At 36.2% G+C, this 25,317-nt stretch overlaps 1 protein-coding gene across 1 annotated transcript in view; it reads left to right on the top strand.

Annotated features, from left to right (window-relative positions):
- LOC134791666 (ATP-binding cassette subfamily G member 4-like) overlaps window positions 1-25,317 on the top strand; it is a 154,142-nt gene that overhangs the window by 63,632 nt on the left and 65,193 nt on the right. Inside the window, exons 3-5 of the mRNA XM_063762753.1 lie at window positions 3,699-3,888; window positions 5,517-5,662; window positions 20,207-20,366. Coding sequence (XP_063618823.1) covers window positions 3,699-3,888; window positions 5,517-5,662; window positions 20,207-20,366 — 496 coding nt within the window. The remainder of the gene's footprint in view (window positions 1-3,698; window positions 3,889-5,516; window positions 5,663-20,206; window positions 20,367-25,317) is intronic.

Raw genomic sequence — 25,317 nt, forward strand, 5'->3', positions numbered from 1 at the left:
GAAACATTGTATAAAACAGACTTGACAGCCATGCTTTTGTTTTTATATCAATATTTAAACAAGATTCTCATATAATGGTTTCTAAGGAAACCCCCAGTTAAGTGCTTAAAACTGTAGTCAAAATTAAGAGTTCTTGAATAGATTTCATACCACGTTAATAGCTCTTTAGCTTTATATATGGTTTTATATTTCAATAACATCAAGAGTTAAGGAAATATGTATTTACATATGAATATATAACCCTTCGAACTTAAAATACCGTTTCCGCTATTACCGAGATACACCTCGAAATTAGGAACCACACCAAAAAATGGAACTCAACACCGAGGTTTTTAATTTCCTGTTTTTTACTATTGGTAAGCAAATATTTACAAATTGAGGATTAGGGAACCATAAATATCATAATTAAGAATTGATATAAAGTCTTAGCCTTTCTATAATATTCACCATTACTATGAAAATCACTGAATAAAATACGCGTTTGCTTACTTGAGGTGTTGCGCGTTAGCATGGAGCATTCAAATCATGCGCCCCCGATGAGTTAGTTTATGGTTTTCGAATTGTTTACTTTGTGTTTCTTTACTAATGCTATACTTATTCGACAGTCAATAGAGAAGGCTTTATTTGTGTGTACTTCAATTTTAAAAAAGTCAATAGGCTTTCTTATAAAACGCTTTTTTGTACATACCGCGGTAATCAGTGCCGATTTTAATGGGCTCGTTAATAGGGGTACTTACCTTATTTAAAGCTCTGCTCGCGAGGTCTACAGCTCACGGAGCTACTAGTATACTGATTCACAAAGGTTTTTATACATGTTTTGCTTCGGTTATATTAAACAGCTCCGTTACTCGTACATATGTATATAGATGACATACAACGCACAGCTTAAACCTATGAAGAATGTTGTAGAGCTTCACTAAGAAATGAGTTCTTTAAATTACAGCCCTTAGGTGGTGAAAATGAGGTTGTAAGTTTTTAACGACTTAACATGGACACAATTACCGGCGAAAGATCAGTTTATTCGTTGTTTTAAACCAAGAATTTGTGATATTTATTTGAAGACCAGACTTTGAAATCGAGAAAATATACCAAATCACGCTGACACTGTTATGTACTAAAAAGCTAACTTCTTAGGGCCTTATACTTGAGGGTGAAATTTCTATGCGCTAGAAGCACATTTTGGACCGAGTAATGACGAGGCAGATTGCGTGATATTGAAAAAGCGGCCACTTTGATAAGATCACCCGATGTCATGTTTTTTTTTGTACAAAATATATTATATATTCTAGGTCAACAAGACTAAGTTTTTTTTTTTAATTTAGTCGAGTTTTAAAAAGTATTTTAATGCACACATCACTTGAAGAGCGCAAGACTTCCATATTTGGTAATAAAGTGATTTTATACAATACATTTTAATTCGTGACATTATTTATTTAAGTAATATACAAATAAATAGAATTAGGTCATTTCTGAAGTTTTAAATCCTTAAAGATATGTAGTTGTAGTAGTGTAGTGTAGTAATCACTTAATGTACTATAACAGGTGCACATAACCAGAATTGGTACTTATCCCTCTCTCTTCCAGCTAACCTTCGCGTATGTATGTACAATAATACATATGTAGATACTTATTCAGATTTATTCCTTTTTATAGTTTGTATATGCTGCAATATTTTGAGATTATATTTTTAATTCACTTTTATATATGAACATCAGCTAACATAAAAAATAAACGCGGTAGTTTGTCTATAGCGCTGTGTGGTGGTAAAACAAAGTTATGAATCGTAAAAGGAACGGCACGAAGCATTATTGTTTCACAGACTGCCGCACGGTTGTGCTAAATTTTATAAGTTTAACATCCCTTGCTTCTTGTATGTATAGGAATTGTAGGATGTGTTTTATTACAAGCTTTTTATTTAACTTGAAATATCAGTTAGTTCAGTCTCGTATTGATGATTATCGTAAATAAAGTGGAGATATGAAGGCTCTGGTAACAATTTTCAGATTTCAACAATAACATTTCCCACTCGAACCACTTTTGTTGCCAATGTATCTGTCAATTAATAAGCGAGGCTACTTTTTGCACTATAACAGACCATCATACAAAAGTAAATCAGACGCGAGTCAAACTGGCTTAAAGTTCTAAACAACTGCGATTCAGTTAAAATTTGCACTCTACTTGTAAAATTAACTCGCACGTTTCACTTCGAAGTTGGCGAACATGCAGTCACATTGTACCAAGTTTGTTTAGTCGACGTCATGTTTGCAGTTTACACATAAATACTGCGGGATTTATTAATATAAATTACTAAAAGACATAAACAGGAATATAAAACTAACTACATTTAAATTAACTAAAACTAAAAATTATAAATACCTATTAAAATTTGGTGCCCTCGGGAGGGTGCCCAACATGCAGGCAGCGTTCCCGCGCTGGATTGCGATGGCAATTCTCTGCGCGAGAAAGCTGCCAGCGCGGGGGTCGCCCGTTGCCTCCCTCAGCCGTTTCCCGAGCGCCTTATGGAGCATCTGTGCACCTCTGCCCCACGAACCAAGCGTCTCGACGCCAAATGCGACGAATTCGTATTGAGCGCCGAGACAGCTGTATTTAGCTACCTTTTGACGCTCCCGAGTGTCCGCCGCCGCGCCAGCACGCCTGCTGGTCGATGGGACGTAGGACGCCGCTACCGTGTCAGCGCAAGTGGCGTCCCATACCAACGCACGACCCATCTTCCAGGGAATCAATGACATCCCGTCAGGGCGCTTACCGTCGTTCCGCACTATTTGGGGCTCCAGGGCGGCGGGAACGCCGGCACTGACGAGCGCCCTTCTCAGGATGTCATTGAGGGCGGAATGGCGAGACAGGCGGCCGGCACCCGAAGAGCAGGCGAGCCCGTGGTGACCGAGGCTATCCACCTCAGATCCACATGAAGCGCAGTTGTGGTCGGCACAGACAGCAACACCTAGCCGGAGACCAGCGGCTATGCGTAGCGTCCCTGGGTCTATAAAGGTGCCGGTGTTAGGCGAGGGGTACGCGTGTAGCCACTGACCCGACTCTGGCCTAGATGAAGCCAGAAGCCTCGCTCGATCCCTGCCTGTCGCGGTGTCCAGAAGTGAGTTTAAATACTTATATATGTACTCATATTTTCGAGGTAGCGATTTCGTTGAGAGTTATATTTAAAAAAACCGGCCAAGTGCGAGTCGGACTCGCGTTCCAAGGGTTCCGTACATTAAGTTCGCCACACGCTTGACTGCCCATTTCTAACAGGTTTTCCTGTCATCTATAGGTAAAGATCAGTATTGTGCATTTTTTTCAAATTTTTAGACCCAGTAGTTTCGGAGATAAAGGGGCGGAGGGGAATGGTCGGACGGACGGATAGACAGACAGACAGACGCACGAGTGATCCTATAAGGGTTCCGTTTTTTTCCTTTTGAGGTACGGAACCCTAAAAATATCCTAATTGTATAAAACTTTTCTTTTTACCTATTGTGTTGGTACAATATACCTTTTTGGATTTAATGTTTGATTCTCAGTATTCTATTTACTTAAATACTTCTGCCTGCTCATTTGATATAGATGTTCATATAGATATATTGTAGGTACGTCGCTGAATTTCACTTATGTCTTACCTACAAAGTGTGGAAACAGACCGGTCTGTGTAATAAAGTCTCTAAACATTTTTAATTTTTTCTTAACAGTTCGAACAACGTAAGCGGACGAGTAACAGTAAACGGGCACGCGCGCGACATGCACGTGTTCAAGAAGCTGTGCTGTTACATTATGCAGGACGACATGCTGCAGCCACGGCTGACCGTCATCGAGGCCATGAGGATCGCAGCTAATCTCAAGTTGGGCAAGGAGCTTGGTAGAGCTGAAAAGCATCTTATCGTGAGTAACATATTTCACGTGCTAAAGAAATCTATGCAGATACCTACTATTAGATTGGCCTTTGTGCACTCAGTGTTGCTATATGTAATACCTACGTCGTTGCAAGATGATCCAATCTCGACTGACGGTTATCGTGGTAATGAGTGTACATTTATTGATTATAGTTTAATTATTTATTATTTTAGCAGCAATAATTAATACACACTCAACACTCACTCACCCAACCCAAAATCACAATCTAAACCATACACACTTAAGAGATAAACATATTAAGTATCAAGCATCGGCTTATTAAACAAGAAACCTAGTAGGTATTTTATTCCCCTAGACACCTTTCAGTAAACTCAAATTGAGTATGTCAAAACGTTAGTTACTGCGTTTTTCTAACAGTCATTATTCATTTGACCGCACTCTAATCAGTGTATACGGTCGAGGCCGAACGCCTTTATGTCATCTTGGCATCGGGGTCATGCTCCCAACGATTTTCTTTAAGTGGACTCCATTTATCTGTACTTGCCTTTTTCTATAGATAACCGGTTTTACACCGGCCTTTCCGGATTTGTTGGCTAGAGCCGGATAAGATCCTTTTAGGCGGGATTAGTTTTTGTTCAAGACCCTTTTTTAGGGTTCCGTACCCAAAGGGTAAAACGGGACCCTATTACTAAGACTTCGCTGTCCGTCCGTCCGTCCGTCCGTCCGTCCGTCCGTCCGTCCGTCCGTCCGTCCGTCTGTCACCAGGCTGTATCTCACGAACCGTGATAGCTAGACAGTTGAAATTTTCACAGATGATGTATTTCTGTTGCCGCTATAACAACAAATACTAAAAACAGAATAAAATAAAGATTTAAATGGGGCTCCCATACAACAAACGTGATTTTTGACCAAAGTTAAGCAACGTCGGGAGTGGTCAGTACTTGGATGGGTGACCGTTTTTTTTTTGCTTTTTTTTCGTTCTTTTTTTTTGCATTATGGTACGGAACCCTTCGTGCGCGAGTCCGACTCGCACTTGCCCGGTTTTTATTGGCAGTTCAAAAACCCACAACGATACAAATGAATGATTTAGTCGTTAAATGGGATCATTTTTATTCGTGTTTTCTATTCCAACTGGGTACCCACTCTTAATTAATTAAGTCGCTATAGGATCATAGAAAAACATTGAAGCTATAGAGCATAGAGGGTAAATCAACAATAATTGGTCACTTTAGAAAGAATTTCACGGAGAATAGTGCTCATTAAAAAGTTGCAGTGCGGCAACTGAATTGCATTGTTTACATACAATTTAACCAACACGTATATTTTTTTCATTTTTTTCCTTGTTAATTCCCAAGTCATTTAAAATACCATATTTGCTTCTCATACCCTTTTTGTAATCTCAAACACAATCCGAATTTTTTGTAATCCAAATTTATTTAGATGTACCTACTTAACAAAAAAAAACAATTTTAATTAATGTCAAAATTAGTCTCTTTAAACTCTTACTTGTTGTTTTGCTGAAATTGATAAGCACCCATACAGAGCACAAAAAACCGGCATTATGAACTTAGCGTCATCGTGTTGACGGCATTATGAACTAAGATTCTGTCTAAAAAAAAAACGCTAAAATGAGTATATTTAAATTTTTGTTTTAGGTAACAGAAATTTTGCAGACCCTTGGTCTCTGGGACCACCGGGACACGAGATCGGAGTGCCTGTCCGGGGGACAGTCCAAGCGGCTCTCCGTAGCTTTAGAACTTGTCAGCAACCCACCTATCATATTTTTGGATGAACCTACCACGTAAGTTGAGTCAATATAAGCCGTTGCAAGGACTAGGTGTACCTACCTATTTATAAAGTTTTTAGAGTAAGTATACAGTACCTATTGAGTGTACAGTCTGTACAGGCTTTAAAAAATGATGGTAGTCATTAACGGATGGTATTATTATAATATTATTATAGTTAACCTATTCCGACCTTTGGGCAATTAACGTCGAGGCTTTAATAATTTACTCCGTTGTTCATAAAACTTAGCAACCTCTTACAAACTTCTGTAAAACTTTGTCTCTTTCTTGCAGACAGAAAAATCAATACGTTTGATGGACCATGACCACCGATCATCAACGGTTTGTTAGATTTGACAAACATTTATGAATAACGCCATTAATATGTATCTATGGGCCTTAGTTGCCTGAAAATAAATGACATTTCATATTTGATTTGATATTGATTATTGATTAAGGATGGCCGGTTCGTCAGCAGCTATAACCGCTAAACTATTCTTACAAACGGTGAATGTAAGCGACGCCCATGGCGCCACAAATATTAAGTCACTTCACATATTTACGCGGTGTCGCTTATGAACAGTCATATCTCGATATTCGAAAGAAACTCAATTACCCACATGTCGAATTTTCCGTTCTGTCACCCAACCCAAGTCGTCTAAAATTTACGATGTCACAAGCTGACAAAAATAGCTATATGTAAGTAGGTACCTATGTAGGATGTAGCATTCGCCTTGATAATATATCGAGACGTTGACGATACCAAGGCAAGCTCTTCTCCATCACAACCATAAGTGACAATGGAAAATCTGTTGGACACGGAAGTATTGAGCAATAATAAAAACAACACTAACATTAAATCAGTTTTAAAATGTCATGGTTCTTGTTCTTGGTGTAGCGGAATAGAGTATTTGACTGTATTTGAAATAAAATATTTTATACCATGCATGAAATAAAGCACCAGAAGATTAATAGAGAAACGTAGGCAGCAGTTATAATAAGACATAAATTCTCTTTTAAACCCCGTATAAAACTATAAAGAGTACCTAGGTAATTTGATCGTGACGTCACATTCTAGTGTTTCATATAAATTTAATAGTAACAAAATCGTTTCGACAGTTTGAAAAAAGAAACTGATTTGACTAGTAGGTAGTCAAATCAGCCATTAATGTTTGATCGCCAGTGATCGTTAATTTTCCAGCAATTTTGGTGCAGCATAGTAAAAATAAAGGATTTTCTTAAAAAAAATTCTAGGGAGAGGATTGGTTAAGGGTAATATTACTGTTATTAACCCTAATTATCTATTCCACCTAGAGTAGGGCATACAGATGCTTTTAACCAACAATGCTGCACCAAAATTGCTGGAAAATTAACGATCACTGTTGACCACTTTTATTCATGTAGATGAGTTAAAACATCGTATGACCCCTACTACATACAAATCAAACAGTATGACCTCCCTTCAATGACTATTTTATCTCTTGAGTTACATACATTAATCTTCTTTACTAGAAAGGCTTTTAGGATATTAGATTACCCGTCTAGAATAATTTTGTACGCAAAGAAGTTAAAATATACCTTCTTATTTGAAAACGAATTCAATTCGTGGGACGTTTTTGAAAGATTAATATAACTTTGAACTATTTTCCTTAGATATTAATAAATAAATAAATAATAAAGAAATATTTGGGGACAATCTTAAACAGATCAACAATTAATTAACTATTTTTTGCGCTCTATATACATTTTAGTAAACATAAACAAGTAGATTCTTATTAACTAGGGGCTGATGATCCCACAGGCAAACTCATTCCTGATTTTAGTGGGGCTACGTTCACTGTCGGGTAAGTACGACATATTCGCACCCTTAAATAAAACAAAAAGTGTTTTAGAACTTTTAGACAATTACGCAATCCCTAACTTACTTACTTAAGTTGCGCAGAAAGTCTCAGAAAAGGTCGCTAACACCCTTCGAGTTTCGACAAAACGGTTTTCCTCTTGGCGTTTGTAATAGATTCAGGTTAAGTGCTTAAGCGCAAGTCTACCGATTTAACAATAGGCTAAGTTTCTTTTATAATATTTTGACCTCTCCTGACCTCTGGATTTATTGTACTAAAAGTTGTATCAGTTTTCTTGGCGGAGCTAATATTAAAGTTGGCTTTTATGCGCGTTATGATATACTGCTTTTAAAACTAGCAACTATAAAGGATCTTGCCTAAATTTAGGACGCATGAGGTATATTTTATAAACGCTTAAGTATTATAAATATAACAGGTGCCTATTAGGATAACACAAAAATCAACACTTTTTCAAAATATGTAATACCGATTGGACGAACGCTTCTCCACACAAACGTAGTGTTCATTTTCGAAGGAATTTTCATAAACGAAGGAATAGTTTGACTTTTTACGATTTTTTTCTATCATTATAAGAGTTAGGAGCGAAAAACTAATTCCATATAAAATTTTTAATGCTCCTAACACTTATAAATATGGCCTACTCTTTTATAGAGAAGCGGTCACGTGACGTCATCCCCTTTCCTCTTAAATTATTAGCTTGTCTATACTAACATAGGCTGACAGTGATAAATCATTAGTTTATAAAGTAACATGTTGTCCCGCATTTTGGCTTTAATTTCTTGCTGAAGCCGTTGTACAATGTGCCTGTAAAAAGGTGGCTTATTCACGCTAAAGTTACAGCTAAAGCTAACTTTGGTTTGATAAATTATATGACGAAATTTTGCTTCAGTAATTTTCGAGTAGGTATAATTATCATTAACACTGGCTACCTTCATTTCTAACGAGGATATAATGCTTATATGATTTGATTCGAATTCGACATTTCTCGATGTTTGTCGGTATCTAACAGGCCTATTCGGATTTCGAGATAATCACAAGATCTTGAGACGATTTAGAGATCAACTAGATCTACATTAGATATAGACTAGATGTGACTTGGATATCTAAGGCATACCTTGTCGAAATCGTTCAAGAGGACCTCCAGAATCGCGGAAACGTCAAATTTGACATATCTATCTTACAAATATATTTAAATTATCCGTATCGTGACATGTTGAAGTCTAGTAGAAATCTAATTAATTTTCCGAATCGAGCCGTACAGATCGGAAATGAAATTTACACAACATTATCGATATTACATTGATACGCTTTTTACGCGCTAGTTAGTGCAGTTGTCAATGTACATATATATTATCACCTATCATGATAATATAAAGCTGGATTTACATTTGTCTGACGTGTCGTGTTGTGTCGCGACGCATCAGAACGGTAATCAGTTTCAAAAATTTAATATGGTAGTGCTCACATTTCTGTGATGCAACATTATTATTCGGTGACCCTTTACGATAGATACGAGTTACAATAACAAGCTGAACGAAGAAGTCGTGCATCTCACATCTGGCCTTGCCATCTCAAAAAGTGTACATGCCAGTAACAGAATAGATGCAGGGCATTGCAGTGAAATTCCATGCGAAGCACTACGCTCGATCTTGCTGCTATTTTCCACTTCGTCGGCCACTTTCACTAGCTCGGTGACCAGCCAATTGGCTAATCTAACGCTAGCCTCGTTCTAGCCTGATCGATTCTGCCAATTTGTCAAACACGAACAATGAACCATGTTTTTTTCATTAAAGCAGTAAAATATCTACTCGTTCGTACGTAATATTCGAAGAAACTTGTCTGTTACTTCCATAATAATATGTAATAATCACGCTTGTTTGTGATTTATATTTGCTACGATCTTTACACAGCCATTTTGATTTACTCTTTTCATTACTATAATCTCGTTATAGCTATTAGGCTCTTATTTGTCTGAAGAATCGCAATGTCATATATTGTTCTGGGTGGTAATTTAAAGAAACCATCGATAGCTCACCATTATGTAAGTAGATGATATAAAAACATATTAAAATTATCGATGGTAAGAAAAAATGCCTACAGGTATCGACCCATTGAGTAGTAAAAAGAAGATTGTTAAGGGATATAAACAAAGTAGGATATGATAAATTAATAAATTTATACCTATATGTATGTATATTATGGAGGTAGTATTTATACTGACATTACTGACTACTCAGATGGTAACATCAATTGCAAATTCTGATTGACGTCAGTTATGGTCTTTTGTTTAGATAATATATTGTCAATATGTTTTTTTTTAAAGTTACATTATTATACTAAGCGGAGCAACATCGCCTTAAATATAACATAACAGTACTTACCTCGATCTAAGCATTATAGATTATCTAAGCAGCAAATAGGTCATGTCATTTTTGACTTAAACCTCGCAGTTTTTTATATGCGAAGTAAGCTGCAATTGCCAACCCGGCGGTGACGGCTTTTAGTGGTTCAGTAAACAGCTGACCTAATCCGACGTCTGAGGGATTATAGAAAATTCCAACATAAGGTCAAGTGTCATAAACAGTAAAATTTATATTTGGATCATATTTGTGAAAAAGTTACCGTTACTGTGTATAATAACTTTATTTAAACACCGCAGATTAAAAAGACATGTTGTATGCTGAATGCCATAGTTGCCACTTGCTCGTCACAGAAGGTGAGTAAGTAGGCGGACTTAACCCTAAATACGTAGTTACATACACTAATTTGACTGGGTTAAAATAAAATAATAATCTTACTCAAAGCGTCGATTAGTATGGTCCGACAGCCAAAACTACATAACTTGACGTTAATCAGATCTAAAAATTGATTCTTAATATATAATATATGCAAGGAGTTTGGATTCGAGGGAAACTGGGACCTGTTCGAAATATAAAACTTCATTTAAAACTTACAGTTTATCGCTTTGAGCATACACTTCTTCTTCTTCCTGGCGTTATCCCGGCATTTTTGCCACGGCTCATGGAAGCCTGGGGTCCGCTTGACAACTAATCCCATGATTTGACGTAGGCACTAGTTTTTACGAAAGCGACTGCCATCTGACCTTCCAACCGAGAGGGGAAACTAGGCATTATTGGGATTAGTCCGGTTTCCTCACGATGTTTTCCTTCACAGAAAAGCGACTGGTAAATATCAAATGATATTTCGTACATAAGTTCCGAAAAACTCATTGGTACGAGCCGGGGCTTGAACCCGCGACCTCCGGATTGAAAGTCGCACGCTCTTACCGCTAGGCCACCAGCGCTTCTGCTTTGAGCATACACATTAAATCAAAATAAATTCCTTTAATTCGCATTGTTAGCTACCCCAAATAATAAATTCACCGCACCTACCTACTTTTCCTTTGATTTGATGAAAAAAGACGTACAATCTGTGCACTGAACAAAATGTCATTCAAAATATCGTTAGATTATACCTGTACCTATTCGTATAGCAACTATAGCATTTGAATAACACTAGCATAATCAATTAAACAGTGAAGTATAATTAAATATAACTAGTCATATAACTTTGGTTCAGCCATTCAGCGCCTGCAATAATTGGGCAAACCTAATCTACCAATAAATCATCGATCCTCTGGTCGGCAACCTGCGGCCCGCGGGCTGCATGCGGCACGTGAAACTGTCACTTGCGGCCTGCGAGCCTCTCTGGCTATGTAATATTGAGAAACGACAATGTCTGATAAAGTCATAAATATTAACAAAGTGCGGCCCGCGTCAACTTACTCATCGTTAACTACGCTACTAAAACTACGCAAAAAAAGTTTGCTTACCGCTGCAGTCTAATATATCAAACAAAGCCTTTAATATTTTATTATAATGTATGTTTGTCCGGCTGATTATAGCAAGTTGTTCTCATGATCCATTAGCTTCCAATTTTAATGGCAGTCCGTCGTTTTCTTATTTTAGAATAATATTTTATATCATAATATAAACATTGAAGAAAAATAAACTTAGGTCAACATCAATATGGCTTGTGACAGTTGTGACATCGCAAGCTTATGTTACTTAGGATCGTTAAAACCTGATGGTGTGGAAAAAATGACTTTGAACCCCGAAGCAAATAAGGTCATTTGACTTTTTGTATCAGTCTGTGCAGACGGCAGTTGAAGGTTAGCCGGAAGAGATCACTATAGATTCGCCTTAAGTTCGCCTTTGCCTCAATTTCTGGAAATTTTATGTACCTATCCCTGTGTTGTGTATTGCGATTTGTCTTCTTCGTTAAGTTTGTCTAGCAGCATTTTTGTCAAGGCCGAGTTCTGATGAAGGGTTCTACAGGAAATTGAGGGAACTCATCAAATTTTATAAGCATATAATATATATAGCGATTTTTTTAAATCTAAAAATCAAGTATCTGCATAAACAGTTCCATTTGGTGAAATGGCACTGCTGATGAAGATCATAATGTAACTCTTCCACGAAGTATTTTACGTCTTGAGGTTAATGTTACCTACCTACCTAATTGTTTTGAGATGCACTACGGTCGTAAATAATTTTAATAGCATTTCAAACTGTTTTGTGACATCGGTTTTTTCTATTAAAGTTTATTATCAAGTGTGGTGTGTATACGACCAAAGATGGCTTATGAAATGAGTTATAAATTAACGTTTAACTAAATAAATAAAATATATTTAACTGCCATTTAATTAACACAAAGTAAAGATAGTTCGCATTTGGCAACATAGTGGTATACAAAACAAAGATAAACCGCGGTCATCAAACAAGTCACGTAGAGCCCGGATTAAAGTTGAGTAATTGTGGCAATCTAGCGGCTACGGGAGAAGGAGTAAGACGCGTGCTGTCCCCGGCAATCTCCGTTTCCAATATAATCCTGGGCCATAAAACCACAGGCGCTAAAATCGTCAATCTAAGTACATTATTAACGACTCTTACATATACTTAGTACCTACATACCGTGAAATCAGGTAACTTTAGTCCACAACTTACAACTATGGTCCAAATTTAAGTTCCAGTGAAATATGTATAAGTATTTTTCAAACTATGCTGAGTATAATAAAATAGAAAGAGCATTAGTGTATCTAAGATCCAAAATAAATGTAACGAGTACAAATCATAAAGCCTCGTTAAGAATCAACCTGTTTTTACGGTACGTGTAACCAAGTATTACATTTTCACGCCACTGTTCGAAAATGTGGCAATAGATGTTCTAAAACCAAGCTGGAAAGTGGACAATAGCTGTAGCACCTGAACCACCACTGCTACAAATGTACGCACTCGTAGCGGTTTCCCGTCCTCTCCTAAAATGTACTATAGTAAGAGCGGATTGCAAATTAGGTATAACCATGCCTTTGCTAACCATACAGGGGTTACACCTACATTCCCTGGATTGAAAAACTACCGTAAAATTTTGAAAAGATCGCAGTTCATCATTAAGTTTTTTTTCTGCATACTCTTTTAGTACCAGAATTTAATATTGCAGGGTAATATCAGTTGTATTGTAACATTTATAATACAATTGTTCTTTGTACTCCAAAAAAAACTAAGTCAAACCCTTTAAAAAAAATTAAATAAGTAACATTACACAACAAACAAAACTTAGCATAATTACTTTTTTATTTCACATGCTCGTAAGGTTGGGTTGGTGTTTAAGTCGCGTGTAAGCGGCATGAATTTACTTCATTTGCTGTTTATCCTCTAGCTAGTGCACAAAGTTTTTTTTTTATTTTTTATTCTATAGTAAAATCTTACATTGAATCAAACAGAAAAGTGCCGTGAAACCCTATCGGGTTTGTACCGACACAACATTCGTGGATAGGTACATTTTACATTAAACATTGTTGTGATACATAGGATAATCAAAAGTTATACTGGTTATACAAGTAAAATCATCTATTACGACTCTTATTGTCTTAGCAATTAACTTCAAATGCCAACTGCCATACAAACTGCCACTGCTGCAGCTGGCGGCCGGTATAGTATGTACTCATTTCTTTAGTCATGAATAAATACGGCAACATACCCTTAAATATTTGATATTTCTGTATGTTTTCCTCGCAATCGAAGTGTAAAGCAGAGTATTTTAACGTGGGTATTAATCCTCGTCCTATGTCGGGCCCACGCTTATGCTCGGACCAATACATTCGATCTGGGATAAAATGGATTACTTTACGGCCTTGTTGTATAGTAGGTATACTACACATATTAATATTAATTAGGTTTCAGACTTACAGACGATTTAATAAAATACAAATCTGAAGGATATCGCAAGTCATGTGGTCTTCCGAAGGACAACTTGAACTGAAATGTACTGTATACAGTGGAACCTCGATGACTCGAACCTCCATTAGGCGAAATCCTCGTTTACACGAAATAAAACGCCATTCGGTTTCCTACATGTTCAAATGTTTCAAATGTTTGGTGAGGTGGAAAAATGCCTCGGTAGGTTAATATTTAGTACATTATTGTCGAGGTTCGGAAGTAGCTACTTGCAGGCTGAGGATTCGTTTTAAACGGACGACCTTGGGAGTCCGTTTAATTGAATCCGAAGCCAGCAAGTAGCCTTCCAGCCGAGTCATATATAGTGCTTTTCTCAAAAATGGTGCAAGAAATATAAATATCATAGAAATATTTTACAAAAGCAACGTTCTTACGTATATATTTTCACAGAAAAAAGTAGAAACAATTGAAAAAATTAGCTTTGCCGCCTTTTTATTTTTTTAATAAAAAAATAGAAGTGTATTTTTCTGCCGAAAATACGCCAACCTATTTGAGACAGCTAAATAGTCGCGGTACTAATCATCGGTTTGGCTGTTTAATGGGCCTGTGCCTTCATTTGATATGGCCATTTCAACTTTTAAAAAGTTTGGAACTCGACAAATAATGGAATTTGTATGCAACATTGCAGTCCCAAAATCGAGACTGCAATGTTTTTAACTTTTTAATTTTTGACTGACCATAAACTACGCGCTTCGCGACGTATTTTTTAAACGGCAAAGTCGACTTTGTCGTCCATTTTTGAGAAAAAGTAAATTGAATTTCGAACTATCAATATTTATAAATCAGAGATTAGCTCGAATTTGACGATTAACATCATACTGCCCATATTTAAAGCCGATCATATTTAAAGCCGATTTAGACCACAGAAACTACGCTATTATTTCGTTATAAAAAATGCTTATAAATGGTTTTTGTGTTTTCAAAGGACTTCAAATAACAGTAATGAACAACAAACCAATTTCAAGTTAAACAAAAAGTCATAATTTAATAAACTCAATATCATGTCACTACCGGTGACCAGAGAGCTGGCAGCTTTCTCTCGCAGCGCATAAGTATTGCCATTCAGCGAGGTAATGCTACCAGCATCTTTAGCACAATGCCGCGGGGGCATTAATTAGATGTGTTTTAATTTAGATTAGTTTTTATTAATTATATTATAAGTAGTTGTATATGTATATGTTAAGTTTATTTGTAACTCCTTAACCTGAAGAAGAAACAAACGGATATCATGTTCTTCGAATTTATATTTATTGGTACAGCCATTAGTTTGAAAAATATGATGTCGCAAGTAGCTCACCATTTTTAAATTAATAAGTATACGCGTCGCATGTTAGTCATATATATAGATGGTCAAGCAAATCTTGTCAGTAGAAAAGGGCGCGAAATTCAAATTCAAAAGGGACGATATCCCTTCGCGCCTACATTTTTAAATTTGCCGCCTTTTTCTACTGACAAGATCTGCTTGACCAGCTATATCTTTCACTGCGACACTTGCGTCATAAAAATACTATTTAAATGTGCATGAAGTTTTATACCATTTGGTTTAGCTTTCTTAACATTCGGGAGTGAGACAAAAAACTGGCCATATTGGCAGTCAAAGAGTTAATAATAGACGCGTTATGTGTAAGTTTTCATACGTTCCTGCCACAACCCCCAAGTACTAATTACCCAATTACCCTGGAAATTGGTGTATTGGCCTACGTCCTAGCTCTAACAAATTTCCTCGAGACGCATGACAACCGCAAATTAACTACTCGGCCACACGCGACTGCTGTTGGTTTCTTGCTGGAGCCTTATTCAGAAACAAACATTCAATACCAATTCAATTTGAGTATCACTGCATCGCTCTTGCACACATATGCCTGTGTTTTAGGATAAGAAACAAAGCTCTTTTTTATTACTAACGGCTACTGCTGCTAATAGCCTTACCTTTTTATGGTACCCTAAAACTGTCGCTGTATTGCTTGCAAAATTATTATTATTAAAATTTAAAAATACTAAAATGAGGACTAAATCTTACAACCAATAACACATTTACACACACACACACACACACAGCATTAAATTTAATAATAAAGTAAAAACATAAAACGTACCTACACTATTCCGTCACAACCATTTACAAAATCACTATGTAGAGCTCGATAGATTTAGTATTCACAATAGGCGAGCGTTGAATTCCCGATCATTCGATTACACTGCAAACTGCGGGGTACATTCAATTTTATCGTTGTGGGCACCATGTACCGTTGTATCGATATTTACGCAGTATCGATTAACACTACAGCTCTTTCTGAATTCTAATCAGCTCTGTCTAGATTACAGTTCAGCCTCATCCTAACTTAACAAGTTCCCCGAAGGCCTATTAGAACTGTACTTTGTAAAATCTCAATTTCGTTTGATATTGTTTTAACATTACTTGCAGTGAATATCGCGCGCACCGATAAGCACAAGCAAGAGGTACAGTCGACGTCAAAGATATGCTTACACTTTTCGCCTTATTACAAAGAAGTAAGGGCCCGATTCGGATTTTGAAATAGACATCTATTAGACGTCTTTTAGACATCACCAAGATACGATAACGATATGTTTAAGATCTAACCTGTCAAATTTCACATTTGCGCGATTCTGGAGATACTGTTGAACGATTTCCACAGGATATGACTTAGAGATCCAATTCACATCTAATAGATATCTTACTCTATCTAACGTAAAAGCGACATTGGTTGCCCGAATTGCGCTGCAAAAGAGAACTAGTTGATAATCTAAACTATAACGTACATCTAGAATGGATCTAGTACGTGTCTTCTCTTGTGAATATCTTGAAGTTCGAATACGGCAGTAAGGTGCAAAAGTGTAAACATATTTTTGACGTCGAGTGTACTTACGTAAGTACTTGCATCGTGCAAATGCAATTTATGCATGCAGTTAACAAATACTTAACACGTGTAATTTGTAAAAACACGTCTATGATATAGTACCTAATATAACTATAACTCACTTAAGTACTAAACTTAGTAACTAGGTAAAATAAAACTTAAACGATGCGACGCGTTAGGCACAAAGCACACCTGTGCCACTTAGCGGTACGGTAACCATTTTAGCTACGTAGCCAGAATAGCTTACTGCATTTTTGCTAACCGTACTGGGAAGAGGAAATGTAGACCGGGAGCTTGTTGTTGTTATTTCTACGTGTTTATGGATACAGATTTACCATAAAATATACCTTTTTCTGCTCCAAAATTTGCACCAAAATTCGAAATTTATTTATTAAATATCATATATATAAAATCGAAAAACCAGAACGGGATAAAAAACGAGCGAAGAAGCGAGATGGCGCCTTACAAATTTCTAAAAAAGTTTTTGACACGTGTCTCGAATACGACGCACGTATGATAAGAAAAAACTGTTTAAATCTAGTATCCAAATATGAGAATAGAACTACAGCATAAAAACTATCGCTTTCGATGCGTATTTAATTTACAATAAGCAAAAGAAAATTTCATAACAATCTTCATTTTACGATGATCGACCATTTTCGGCAACTCTCGGTTAGTTTCGTTTCGGTGGTGGTACAGACAAAATTATTTGATGTGGTGCTACAGACATACCCAATGTTTATGTTTGTCATGTTGGTATACAGTTATTGCGGCGTTTTATTACACGAAGTAAAATAAAAAGTGCTGACAACCTCAACCTTAGTCTATAACCATACGAGTGACTTAAATGCCATAAATGACTTATCAATCAAATTAGTATTATCGTATGATTATCGTATTAATAATTTGTATTTTATTGTTTTAAATTTCTTTTTGAGTTATATTATTCAGATTGACTTTCACGGCTTCGGCAAACATTACCATTCGTCCGGGGAACGGGCTGCCGAGATGGGCCAAAAATATCAGTTCAAGGGATGGTGCCCGTAATAATGTGTGTGTGTGTGATAATTATACTTTAATGACTTTACAGATATAACCAATTCGGGAACTGTTTTCTCGCGTAATACGATACGACTCGACCAGGTAGGATTTTTTCTTCTTGCTGAACAGTCCCCATCAGATATATTGGAACGGCCGAGGTATTCACAAATATCTGAACAATGTAAATTATAATGTAGTTAAAGTGCATGCTCAGATATTTTGGAGCTCAAGGGTTGCTCAAGATCTGCTCAACCTCGGCCATGGCGACTGGCGAGAGCTATCGCAAGACCGGGAAACATGGCGTGATCTGGTGTCGGAAGCCAGGACTCATTTTCGGTCGTTGCGTCACCGTAGCCGTCGTAAGTAATATCAATATCCAGACAGGGAAATGGGGACTATTTACGTTTGTATGAAAATGCGATTTATGGGCGGTGGTCGTACATATTCGTCTTAAGGCGGAAATTAATCTAATGAACGTTTTTGCAATTGGGCTTATAAAAATAAATAATAATTTTGGGTTAGCATTTGAATCACACATTATAGGGAGGGGCGGGGGGAAGGGTGGCATTTTATATGGGTTGGTCACTCCTTTCAAACGACACCCGATTTGTGTCTAGGAGACGCGTAGTTTTTTTTTATAAGTGTTTGAAATTACGTGTGACGGAAGTGACGGAACGAAATACAGTGCCAGAGTCACCGTTAGGTACGACGACGAGCGAAGCGAGGAGTGTTAGGTATCTTGCGTTCACAACACACCCGACTCGCTGTCAAAAAAGAAATACAGTGGTCAAAAACATGTATACGGACAAAGTGCTCAAAAACATGTATACGGACAAAGTGCTCAAAAATATGTATACGAAATTTTCTAAGTCCAAATTGGTTACCCTTTCGTACGCTTTGGTTGTTTTATTGAACATAACCTCAAAAAATTAAAAAAATATTTTCGTGGTAACTATTGATTTCCTAACTTTGGGGATGGGTTCGGAGGGGTTCCTACCCTAATCATCCATTGGGGAGTAAAGTAGGCACATTCCAATTGGAGGGCCATTAGATTTAAAATTGCAAACAGACATAAAATTACCCGAGTATTCTGAACGAATTTTCGTGATCCTTTTGCATTGTATTGTCAAAAGGTCCAGTAAAAAAATTTAGCAGTTATTTATTGCCCATCTCAAAAAAAATATAAATAAAGGAAACGTTTTTTAGATTGGTAAATAGTAGCAGGTAAACATTTTAATTGAATCTTTTGACAATTACAATGCAAAAGGTATCACGAAAATCCATTCGGAACAAATATGTTACGGCATCCCTCTATCTGATCAGGTAGATGTACTTAATGCAATCTTAAAAGTCTTGTCGCCTTGGCTAAACTCTGAAGGTTTGATTAGGATTTGCATTGATATCTATATAAAATTATGAGGACCAGTATGTCTTCTTTAAAAAAAAATTGTCAATAATTAATAACAATATATCTACTTAAGTCACTATTTTAAAGTGCCTACAATATAGCGTCATTCAAACACACGGGAATTTTATACCTACTGGATAAGTAGACTAGTATATAATTTTAATTATAGATTAGCACTTGATACTTCAATTTACAATCGGTTACTCAATTTATGTTATGAGTGCAACAGTGAATTTATGCAAAGTAAATAATCACAAATTATTTGTACCTGCAGCCCATTTCAGTTTAAACCCTACAGGTCCTACAGCCTTATAAATGAGTCAAAAGAAAAAAAAGTATTTATGTCGTTAAACAGTACAACATAACACTTTCAGGGCAGTAAAGTAGGTTCCCAGTATGTACTCGTATATAGCTGTGACAAGAAGCCCCGCTCTTCCATTAACGCTCTTCAGTTATCGACAACAAAATCAATTTCAGTTATCATGAATATTACAAACAAAATTATTGAAATCGAAATAAACGATTCCTGCTGTCTCCTGACCTACTTACATACATTGTTGATAAAATGAAAATTTCACGCCCGGCAAATGAAAAACCAAACGCTCAGCCAGTGAGCGCTCTGTGGTGAGCAAACACGTTTTCTGGTAATTAAATAAAATAGTCCACTTAGAAAGAGATTTTATTGTTTAAATACGGTTACATTCTGCTTTTATTTTTTTAGATTAAGCTAATTTGCCACAGCTTTTAACTTTAAAATATACCTATTCATCAAACTTTATTGATTATATTTCGCGGCTGCCGCTCTGGCATTGGATTTAAAATGCGGAAGTGCCGCACTCTTATGGACGCTGTTTGAACCATCATTTTATTGATGTTCAGGCCAATGATGGTGACATTGATGACCACATTACACAGTTTTTTATATGTATAGTTTTAAACTGTTGTTATACTTAACGAATAAAAGGTACTATCATTTATCGAGATAATATCTGGAACTATCTATACTACGAGTATACTATCTATTACTAAAAGATGAAACAGGAGTTGCAAAAATAATCATTAAGGTATGTTTTCACAGAGGCCTAGATGTTGTATCGATCCGGCAACTAGTGGTGCTGCTGCGTCTGCTCTCGCGGCAGGGCAGGACGATCATCTGCACCATACACCAGCCCTCGGCCTCGCTATTCGCACTCTTCGATCGAGTATACGTCCTGGCTAGAGGCATGTGCTGTTACCAGGTAAGACTGTGTCCATTGCTCTGTACCCACACAAGAAGCTTGAAAGTTGTATTAATCCGACAGATAGCGGTTTCACTACGTCTGCTGTTTTACTAGGAAACTTTAACACGTAGGTAGTGGCTTTAAAAATAACTTAGGTACACCCATAAGTTTTACGATTAACATAAATTAATTAAAAATTTAAATAAGATTAATTTAAGTGAACATTTTTTTAAATAATTGATTCGAATTTATGTTCACAATATACGTGGTCCACTGCGCATTTGGCCAGTCTTTTAGTTTATCTATTCTTCTCATTGTGAATACCCTGGGAGTCATAATAAGAAATACAAAATGACTTCAACTGTTAAACGCGACGTTATTAAGGAAAGTTATAGTTCTTCAGAGATTACTAAGGAGCCAAATACTACCATTTCAGCGCCGGCAGAAGCATTAATGGGTTGACGGTATAAAGAAATGCCTGGAATAAGTTATTATGCCTTAAATAAATTTTATCAGCTGACCTCTAAATTTCATTACGGCACCTAATTCTGGAGGCCATTACGGAAGACTTACGGCCTTGTAATGAATTAATATTATTTCAACCAGACACAATTTTTGGTTAATTAACAATCGTAACATGTTCAAATTCAAATGAATTCTTTACCAATTACACTACACACGAAGAATTAACGAAATGAGAAAACTCAGTGTAATTTGAAATTGTAGCCAATATTTCTCTAAAGAGACTAAGAAAAAGTTATTTCTTAAACTGTTTAATAATGAGATTCCGGCGTTTCCCTTTATACTTTGTTGAGCATTAGAGTAATATAGTGAAGACCCAAATGGAACTAGTTTCTCTTACCCTTTACGTTTCTCACTGAAATTATACACGACATAATATAATAAATACTAAGTTAACGCTTGAAATATCCTTATAACCCTTTTATGGAGTCACCTTGCGAGTTTTAAGGAAGCCTAATCTAATAAAGCGTATAATATAGCCCTATTGTTCCCCTTATCAGCGGGCATACAAAATCGGGTAAAAGCCCCTAACTACCTACAAGAGACAATGTGGGCGACAATCTCATCACCGAACTTTCTTCATTTTCTCGTGCCCCCTGACGTGCCGCAATATTATTGTGATATGATTACGTCTTTAATAAGTTTGGTTGACTTGGATTAAATGTGATTTCGATAACGTAAAGTATATATTTAGGTGGGACGGTAACTTTTAATACAAATATTGATTGAATAAAAGTACGTAGGTACTTTAGAATTAAACTTATGTACTTACAAATTTTTATCCGCGATTTACCAGATTTAGATCACATTGGAAAAATAACCAACAAATCAAACCTACTATAATACTTTCCGATTCCAAATGCTTTTTTATGCTCCTCAATTCATCAGACGCACCTACAGGTTAATCAGGTGTCAGATTAAAAACTATAAGCAGATACATTTTCTCTTCAAAGCCATCTTTTTGATCTTGTTTTGATCATGAACCATTTTAATAACCTTAAAAACTTACGCTTATTTAGGTAGCTACTTTTCAAGCCAGTTACAATGTAAATTTGGCCATTTACCCTAAACTTACTCTTTCTGATCATTCTGCTAAGGACTTCTTGACGACATTTTGAATTCCTCTCTCTATTACCTACGGGTCGGAGTCTATCCGGGTCACCAATCGTTGGATTTTCGCCATTTACGAGCCTAAATGTTGCCTAAACCAATTCGCAGTTGTAATTTACGTCTCGCCTACTGCCCATTTCTACAAAAGCATTTCATACAGAAGATCCACTATGTACCTCAGACACGTGTACGTTCATAATAAAAAGCAAAAGCTTTCTAACTTCCCATATCTGAAACCTCACATTATATATTTTTTCCTTTAATATAAATATTTCTCGCACACGTTTCTGCTTGATAAAAATTACCTCATATTATTTTTTATTACTACACTTCATTATTTTTAGCTCTTATTAACCTATATGGATATGATGTGGGCCGCCCAACGTTTTTGCCGTAGATACTTATTCAATTAATCTATAAAATAACTAAAAATGCATTTTCCAACCGTTGAATGGATAACTGGTTCAGAAAGGAAAAGGCGACGGCACATTTTTAGTGTTTCGTGCAAAACTTTGTTCACTGAACACTTATTTTACCTGAGGTTTACATACCTACATAAAAATAAATAATATATATAGGTACCTACATAGACGATATACGGGGTTCGGCATAAGTCAAAGCCATTATGTGGGCCCCTAAGCCTAACATATATTATGTATTTAACTATACCGAATTAACACAGGCCTTCTGTGCCTGTGTATGCTAGGCCACCTCCCAGAGGTAATGTGCCGCCTAGATAGACTCGCTCCAATGCGGGTTAACATGCTGTAGACACGTTTTATCTCTCGGAGGATGAGGGATGTCGTCATTTAAGTATTGTTACACGGCCCGATTCGAACTTTAAGATATAGTTTGTCAAAGGACTGTCTCATTTCAAACATAGATAGAGCGAATCATACTATCTTTGTCTTACACTATGTAGTACTAGCACCCAGAAGAAAAGGATGAGTATATTTTTTTTTGTTTTTATTTACTGACAAATTTGGTTGTTACATCACCTATTCGAAAAAGGGCTTTTTCTTCCCCGCTAGGAGTAATCAAACTGGCACTTTTCTTCCCTGCTAGGAGGGATCAAAGTTGTACTTTTCTGTTCTAGGTCACGATTTTTTCTTTCTTGCATACTATTTTTTTGGTCAAATAATACATATTTTGGAACATAACAATTTCCTCATAGGTTGTGCGGAAAGAGAAGAGTCGTAGAAAGTATGGAGCCCAATACATTCCATGACTCTTCTCTTTCCGCACAGACTCTATTCAATGCTTGAAAATGTTGAAATTACTTTTTCGTCAATATTTAAACTAAAAACATGCAAAACTATTCCAATTTTGTAACAAATACGGAAAATGGCTGGCGCGTTTTATTTTTCTACGCACGATTTCAATGCGCGCGCAAGGCAAAGTGCAAAGGCGCGAACGAAATCGACAAACAGCCAATTATAAAAATGTAAAAACGGTTATATTTTCGTATTTAAAACCGACGAATGGAGACCAACTCGATAAAATGTTATGTTTATTTATTAATGTAATTTAAGAGAGAATTTAATCTATAAATTATGTTTGGCGAGATAAAACCTCTTTGAACTTTGAAAACCTAATAGTTGGTTGAAAAAAAATTTATCACTCAAGCAAATTAAGAAGGCTCCGTTTCTATGCTTATATTAGCAATCAGTTACCTTCTTAACTTAGTCGGATTATCATACATTACACAAAACTGCTATAATATAATGAAAAAACACGTGTGTTGAATATCTAAGATTATTAGGCTAAAAGCGGTTCAATAACTTCCACGTTACGAGTAAGTGTGTTGAAAAAATATTGATGCTTCTTGCTAGACATTTCCTCTGAAGCACTAACCACACGAACCTTCGTAATGAAAACCATATATTTTGTTAACAACATAACATGCAAACATGCCGATTTGGCACGCCATCATATTTAATTCACTCGGCTACTACACGAACGAACAACGGTTCCGGTGGGTTTGGTTTGTTCCGGTTTTCGCCGGGATTTGCCGATATTTCCGGACGCACACCGATAAAAGCTAACATCGGAGTCTCATAATGCGAGGTATATGAAGAGCAGTAATTTTCATGCAATTTGATGGCAGTTACGCAGTTTTCATAAGGTCATTAAGTATTACAACTTTTTTTTGTTTATTTACCGACTCAACAACAAGTAGTAATGAAGCATTTACTTATTATTTTCTAACAAAGTAGGTTAGAAAACAATAAGTAAATTCCTTAGGCGCACACGAGTTGTTATTTCTCACTCTGATGTACATGGCGACTGTAGGTATTTTAACTACTCTCTCGCAAAGAAGTAGCTGAACACTATTTACCTCTTAATAATGACATTTTAAATTTATAATACAAGTTAGTAATAGTTTTGACCTGTGTAATTATGAATAAAGTTTAATTATTATTATGACCTGTGTTAGTTAATGCTTACCTGCTGTTAAACATCAACTTCCTATTAAACAGTATTTTATCTGCACTTCACGTAGCATACCTATATATTTCAAGAATACCTACTTTACGATGGAACTAAGTACTGCTCTAAAAGTCAAGTTATAATAATGGTTATAAGTACCTACCTAAGTAACGCATCACCTCCTTAGTAGGTATAACTCGTATAATTTGTGTTTATTTACCAACAACATCTTTGTTATACAACAACGTTTTAATTGTACCTATCAATCTCATACTGTGTATAACTTACTCTACTTACTTTTATTTAGGTGTACGCCATACATTATTTTTAAAGAAATACGCCTGAATCATCATATATATAAAATTGAAAAACCAGAACGGGATAAAAAACGAGGGAAGAAGCGAGATGGCGCCTTACAAATTTCTAAAAAAGTTTTTGACACGTTTCTCGAATACGACGCACGTATGATAAGAAAAACCTGTTCAAATCAATTATCTACATATGGGAATAGAACTAGACCATAAAAACTATCGCTTCCGATGCGTATTTAATTTACAATAAGGAAAAGAAATTTTCATAACAATCTTCATCGGCCATTTCTCGGCAACTCTCGGTTGCTTTCGTTTGGCGGTGCTACAGATTAGACCAAATAATCCGTAAGTTAAAGTAAACTAAATTATGTTTGTCATGTTGGTATACAGGTATTTCTGAGTTTTTTTACACGAAGTAAAATAAAAAGTGCTGCCAACCTCAACCTTAGTCTATAGAGCCCATACGAGTGATTTATGTCATATATGATTTATCATTCTTATCAATCAAAGTAATTACTATATTATTATTATCAATTTGTATTTTGTTGTTTTAAATTTATTTTTGAGTTATATTATTCAGATTGGCTGTCAGCAGG

Source organism: Cydia splendana, chromosome 1 (genome assembly GCF_910591565.1).
Source record: "Cydia splendana chromosome 1, ilCydSple1.2, whole genome shotgun sequence".
Classification (NCBI taxonomy): Eukaryota; Metazoa; Arthropoda; class Insecta; order Lepidoptera; family Tortricidae; genus Cydia; species Cydia splendana.